Source organism: Helianthus annuus, chromosome 1 (genome assembly GCF_002127325.2).
Source record: "Helianthus annuus cultivar XRQ/B chromosome 1, HanXRQr2.0-SUNRISE, whole genome shotgun sequence".
NCBI lineage: Eukaryota > Viridiplantae > Streptophyta > Magnoliopsida > Asterales > Asteraceae > Helianthus > Helianthus annuus.
In genome coordinates, this window is record NC_035433.2 from 108896554 (window position 1) to 108902743 (window position 6190).

At 37.2% G+C, this 6190-nt stretch overlaps 1 protein-coding gene across 1 annotated transcript; it reads left to right on the forward strand.

The window, feature by feature from the left end:
- Positions 1-2101: 2101 nt before the first annotated feature.
- Positions 2102-5369, forward strand: LOC110873486 (glycine-rich protein A3). The gene is made up of 3 exons (XM_022122432.2): positions 2102-2300; positions 3937-4281; positions 4925-5369. Exons 2-3 carry the CDS (start codon positions 3969-3971, stop codon positions 5173-5175), a joined length of 564 nt encoding a protein of 187 aa, XP_021978124.1. The 5' UTR covers positions 2102-2300; positions 3937-3968; the 3' UTR covers positions 5176-5369.
- Positions 5370-6190: the final 821 nt, after the last annotated feature.

A 6190-nucleotide genomic window follows, 5' to 3' on the forward strand; every position in this document is an offset into this window, starting at 1 on the left:
TGGCTGCTTCATTTGTTGTCCAACCCAGCAAACTGAAAAACAAAGCATCATTATTCAAATGAACAAACATGGTTAAATAAACACAATACCATATAAATTAACAACTTACATTTTTCCCCGTAATTGAATCCTCATCATACACAGCATTATCCATCGATCATAACTGAAGCAAAACAAACAAACTAAATAAGAAACTATAATCGAAATATAACAAACATCATAAACACATAAAATATGTAACCACCTTACAGTGATATGCTTTATTGAAAAGGATGTAATGCAAAGCATGCGCGGACATATATATACATTTTGTATGCTAACTACCACGTAGAAGTTATCCAAGATGAACCGACAAGGTTGAGGGAGCATACCCACGAAGCGAGAAATATGCAGAAAACACAGCAAAACTTAACTGGCGTTGAAAAAACAAACTGCCAATTTTTTTGGGTTTGAACGGATGAGTTTAAATCTTGAAGGTAACCACCTGAATTATTACGGTCAGGATTTACTTGAACGTGGGTTTGACTGACGGTTGTTTCGCGGCGAACGTTGTTATTACGGTCAGGATTTACTTGAACGTTGTTATTACGGTCAGGATTTACTTGATGTCGAGTCGTCCCGCCCAAAGAAGAAGATGGTCGACCGTGATCGTATACGTGCCAACGAAGTTTTGATGAACGATTATTTTGTGGAAAACCCGCTATACAATGCCGAAACGTTTAGAGATCGGTTTCGTTTACCCAAAGAATTATTTTTAAAGATTGTTGGAGACATCGAAGCAAGCGAGGAATGGTTTCAAGAACGTTACGATGCGAGGGGCAAACCAAGTTTCACGCCGATACAAAAATGCACGTCCGCCATTCGCCAACTAGCGACAGGTAACCCACCGATCAATATGATGAATACCTAGCTATGTCTGAAAGAAGTTCACGTGAATGTTTACAATTTTTTTGCAATGCGGTCATTAAGTTGTATGCTAACAAGTTTTTACGTAAACCGACGAGCCACGACATCTCACGTATTTACGCCGCACACGAGGCTAGATGGCATTTTCTCGGGATGCTCGGTAGCATCGATTGTACACATATCGAGTGGAAAAATTGTCCAAAAGAGTTGCGAGGGGCGTATGTGAGGGGAGACATCAAAAGACCAACCATCATACTAGAAGCGGTGGCGTCGAATGATTTATGGATTTGGCATTCGTATTTCGGTGTTCCAGGTTCAAACAATGACAGCAATGTGTTGCACACGTCGCCGTTGTTCCAAAGCGTAACGGATGGTACCGCACCTTCCTCTCCTTTCTATGTTAACGGTCGACATTACAGACGAGGCTTTTATCTTGTGGATGGTATCTACCCGTCTTGGTCTGTTTTGTGAAAGCTCCCTCATTTCCTGTCCAGGCTAAAGAAAAGGCGTTCAAAAAATTGCAAGAATCGGCAAGAAAAGATGTTGAGAGGACATTTGGTGTTTTAAAGGGTAGATGGGGTATACTACACCGACCGGTTCGTTCGATGACCAAGAAATCAATACATAGCATAGTGTATGCATGTATCATATTGCACAATATGTTGATCAAACACGACGGACGTGCAATATCCCCGGATTGGGTGCCGGATCCTCCTACACAAGTTCAAGTTCCACAAGATATCCATTTACAATTGCGTAACGAAGAACTCACTTTCGGTTGAGATTCGATTTAATCGAACTAGTAGGTTCTCTAGGTTTGGAGTTTCCGGATTCGGACGAGGAGTAGTTTTTTTTTTTTTAAATTGTATGTTTCTAGTATGTTAAATTGAAGTAGTATGTTTTAAATTTAATGAAATTTTTAATTTTAGTGTTTTATTGTTAATTTCTAATTTAAAATAAAAAATTAAAAAAATTAGTGAAATTTATAATTTTAAAATGAAAATTAAAAAAAATTGGGAGTGATAGAATTCCATCACTAGTGATTCCACCCCTCCTACATTTCTATCACTAGTGATGGAAATTTGATTGATGACATGGCATGATTTTATTGAACAGTAAAAATGATAGATTATATCACTAGTGAACCTACCCTTCTCCTCTAGTAATTTAACCTTTCCAATAAAAAAAAAGTTGGTATCTATTAAAAAGACAACGCGTCGAAGCAACGCGTGAATAAGCTTCCTTCACACAAACCGACGATTATCTTGTGTCAGACGCCATGTGTATATATTAATCTCTCTCATAAATCTCCCTTTGACGGACCCTGATTCTCTCTTGTTGAATTCTGTTTCAACCAATCTGCAAAATCCGATTATTTTTCCTGTTCAATTTCGGTCAGTTATCGATCAACTTTCTTGGATTATTCGAATCATCACATAATGATTGATATTTATGTTGATTATTGTCTAATCATCGTAACATATGTTATAGTTCATCGAATCAAATTGTTACACAGACGCGTGAATTTTGTCTAATGTTTACCTAGGGTTTTGATCTGTATATGCTTGTTCTTCAAGATTTATTTATTGATTGACATGATAAACAATTATATATTGATATGTTCCAATTTTTTGGAGGTTATATTTTTTTAATAAATCTACTTGATTTGCTTGCTTTGACATGATAAACAATTATATATTCCGAGAAATAGCGATTTAATTCCGGAATCTGATTCGAGAAAATTATAAATTCATCTACATAGCTGTTTTTTCAGTTGTGTTAATCATAACCTCTCTATTTCTAACGGGTAGCCTACCTTAGCTTTGCTATTGGTGGGATTTAGTGAGTATGATGATATTCTTAACTATTCGGTGGCGGTATATAATGTATATATATGTGTGGGCGCTCGGGGGCAAAAGTGAAAGGGCACTAATTTTAACGTTATTTTACTAATTTTGTTAAAATAACGTTAAAAGAGGGGATGGTTAATCATGCATCATGTGGTGCGTTGATAGCCGAAAGACAAGGGAGTATATAAACTAATCGACCTTTGTCTTGATTGCTGAGTGTTATGTGCCTTATGTCCGAGGCTTGATGCAAAACTACTATCTAGTTAGGGGTCTCACTGGAAGCAGCCTCTCTATTGCTAACGGGTAGAGGTAAGGCTGTCTATATCTTACCCTTGACCCTACCTTAGCTCTGCTATTGGTGGGATTTACTGAGTATGATGATGATGATATTCTTGAATTTAACACACGTAAAATTTATTACAGAAAGAAGAAAATATGTTCTTTAATGTTACACCAATCATATACTCGAATCTGATTTGCGTGGCATTTGTTATAGGCGGAAAAAATATATTTATTATAGATATTAATCGAAACTCATTGTGTATGAATTTACATCGAGATAGTTGGTAAACTCATTCGATTCAGATTCAAGACTAATAAGGGTTTTTTTTAGCGATATGCGAATCATATTTAAGTATTTGCCTTTCATACTGCCTAACTCATGGTTTATGTACCATTTTGGGAAAAAATGATACGCGAGTAAAAGTATATACACTATTATAAAACCACGTATCTCATGACTTATATGTATGAAATCGTTTTGATATATCCAGACCCTTGCAACTCATATAGAAAAAGTGTGTTTTAAAAACCTTGACATTAGATGCTTGTTGTTGAAAGTTTGTGTAATGGCTGGTTTAATCTTCCAAGGAACTGGTTGTTTGGTCAAACGGACAATGTTTTAGGTTAACAAGATTATTTTTTATATTATAAAAGCATAATTACTTTGAAAAATAAGAATATAATATAGCACCAAAACCACATAACATTATCCTTCAAACTAAAGAAACTTGTTCTGTTTTGATGACTCAATTTTTATAATTTTGGTATAATTTATGGGGTGTGTTCAATACGATACCACCGCCTTATGTATCACATTTAAATCGAAAGCACCACGTACAAGTTTTTAAACATTGTTCATCATAGTTTTTTTTTTTTTTTTCTTTTTACTCTTTTGTAGTTTTTGTGAAAGAATTATAAAGCTAAGGTAAAATGGGTGGTGGCGAAGACGACCGTAACAACAACGATCAAGATAGAGGACTGTTTTCTCAACTTGCAGGACACGCTATGGGTAGGGGACACTACCCGCCACATGCACCCTACCCTCCTCCTCCTCATGGGTATCCCTACCCTCCTGCTGGCGGTTACCCGCCAGCTGGTTATCCTCCGCCAGGTGGATACCCGCCACCTGGTGGATATCCATCACATGGTCAGCCTCCGTATGGTGGTTATCCACACGCTGGTTATCCTCCTACTGGCTATCCTCCAGCAGGCTATCCTGGACCCTCTGCTTCACATTATCAAGGTTTGTTTTTTAAGAGCTTCGTATGTGTTGTCACAATTATCATTGTTTTTAAGCATAATTAAGCCTTAATACCATACGCAAATGATACAGGGAAATAGGTACTTATAGCTTGACCAAGTCGATGCGTTTTATGTTTTATCCTTAACGGGTCAAATGGGTAAATTTTAAAAAAATTAGCTGAAAATAAAACGGGTCAAGCAAGTAGATTCAAAAAATATAGTTAAAATGAAACGGGTCAGACAAATCAGCAGCTGTGAAAGTGTTTTTTTAAAACACATTACCTCGTAATAAATTTGTTTATAGAAGGTTATTATTATGGTGAACAGTATTCTGGGTCAGGTCAACCCATTTCGACCATATAATTATTCCTTTTTAAAGTCTTGCTAGCCGTTCAAAATACAAAATACTCCTTTTGACCCATTTCGCAATCCTATCTAATACACCAAGTGCATTCATAATCAGATACTACTCGCAACATTTCTTTTTCGGGATTCATCACCCATTTGCCCTTTTTTTACTAATAAAATCATTGTATTGATTTCAGTTGACACTTTACACAAGCTTTTTTTATTCATCTTTATGTTAAGGATATTGTAGATATATGTAAGACACGAAAGTTGGTCTCATTAAATAACTGTTTCAGGTCATGGAGGACCAAGCATGGGAACACTGCTAGCAGGGGGTGCAGCAGCTGCAGCTCTAGCTTATGGGGCCCACCATGTTACTCATGGGCATCACGGCTATGGTTACGGTTATGGGCACGGTTTTGGTCACCATGGTAAGTTTAAACATGGTAAGTTCAAGCATGGAAAGTTTGGGAACAGATGGAAGCATGGGCTGTTTGGAAGGCACAAGGGGGGAATGTTTGGTGGAAAGCACAAGATGTGGAAATGATTCGTGTATAAGCTTTCTTACTAGCTACATAGAACCATATGTTTTTTGATTCATTTTGTGTGTGTACTGTAGTTGTGGGTTATTACTTATTAGTATGTTGTGAAATTGAAACCTCTGTAATGGTTTTGTTGATTTGGGAATGTAGTACTAACACGTTTGTAATTAGTTAATAATTGCTCGACTCGCTTATCGCTTATTCTTTTTTTTTTTTTTTAAGTTTTAAATTTTAATCGGTTGAATCAAAAGGATTAAAGCAAATCTACATGAGTTGAATATATCATAATGCTAGGTCTAACACTAGAAGTGATTAATAACTACAAATGTACAATCATGGTGATGACTGGACAGGGTTGCAAGTAGTGGTTATTTATGATATCTTTGTGTATCATGTCAATTGTTAGGAGATTGACTCTACTTGAAGTTGTGGTTAAACGTGTGAGTTCTTGATCATTCTTGCATATGTTTAGTGATCTGTCTAAAGGATTAAAGAAATATGTGTGCGCGAAGTGGTTGTAGTTGGAGGCTCACTTGTGATGACAAAATTAGTGAACCTCGATCTGAATTGGGACTAAAGCGTTGGTCTTTGTGGATTTTATTATACCGCAGAATCCCTTGTGTTATTTTATTATATGAATTGACTAGAATTTTTGTAGATTATAATAAGTTACAAGATTTGTTACAAGATTAATGAATTAATCCATTGTATTAGGGCAGACGGGGCGCCCCGTGGTAGAAACTTGGTCACGCGTTGATTAGCGTGAACCACCACCGCCGCTGTCATTCACCACGCGTGGATGTGGCAACCCGTGGTGGTCTTCACGCGTTGAACTTGAAGCTATCTTCTTGTTGTTGTGGAAGGTGATTATGTTAGGGTTCAGAGCACATTGAGCTCCGGCAGCTTGTCACCCGACGAAGATGAAGCACAGTCGCCATCTTCCGCCATAGCGTCGCCGGTGTTCTGCCCCAGCCCGGATGTGTTGTTGTTGCGCTGTTAATTGAAGAAATCCTCAAAAGG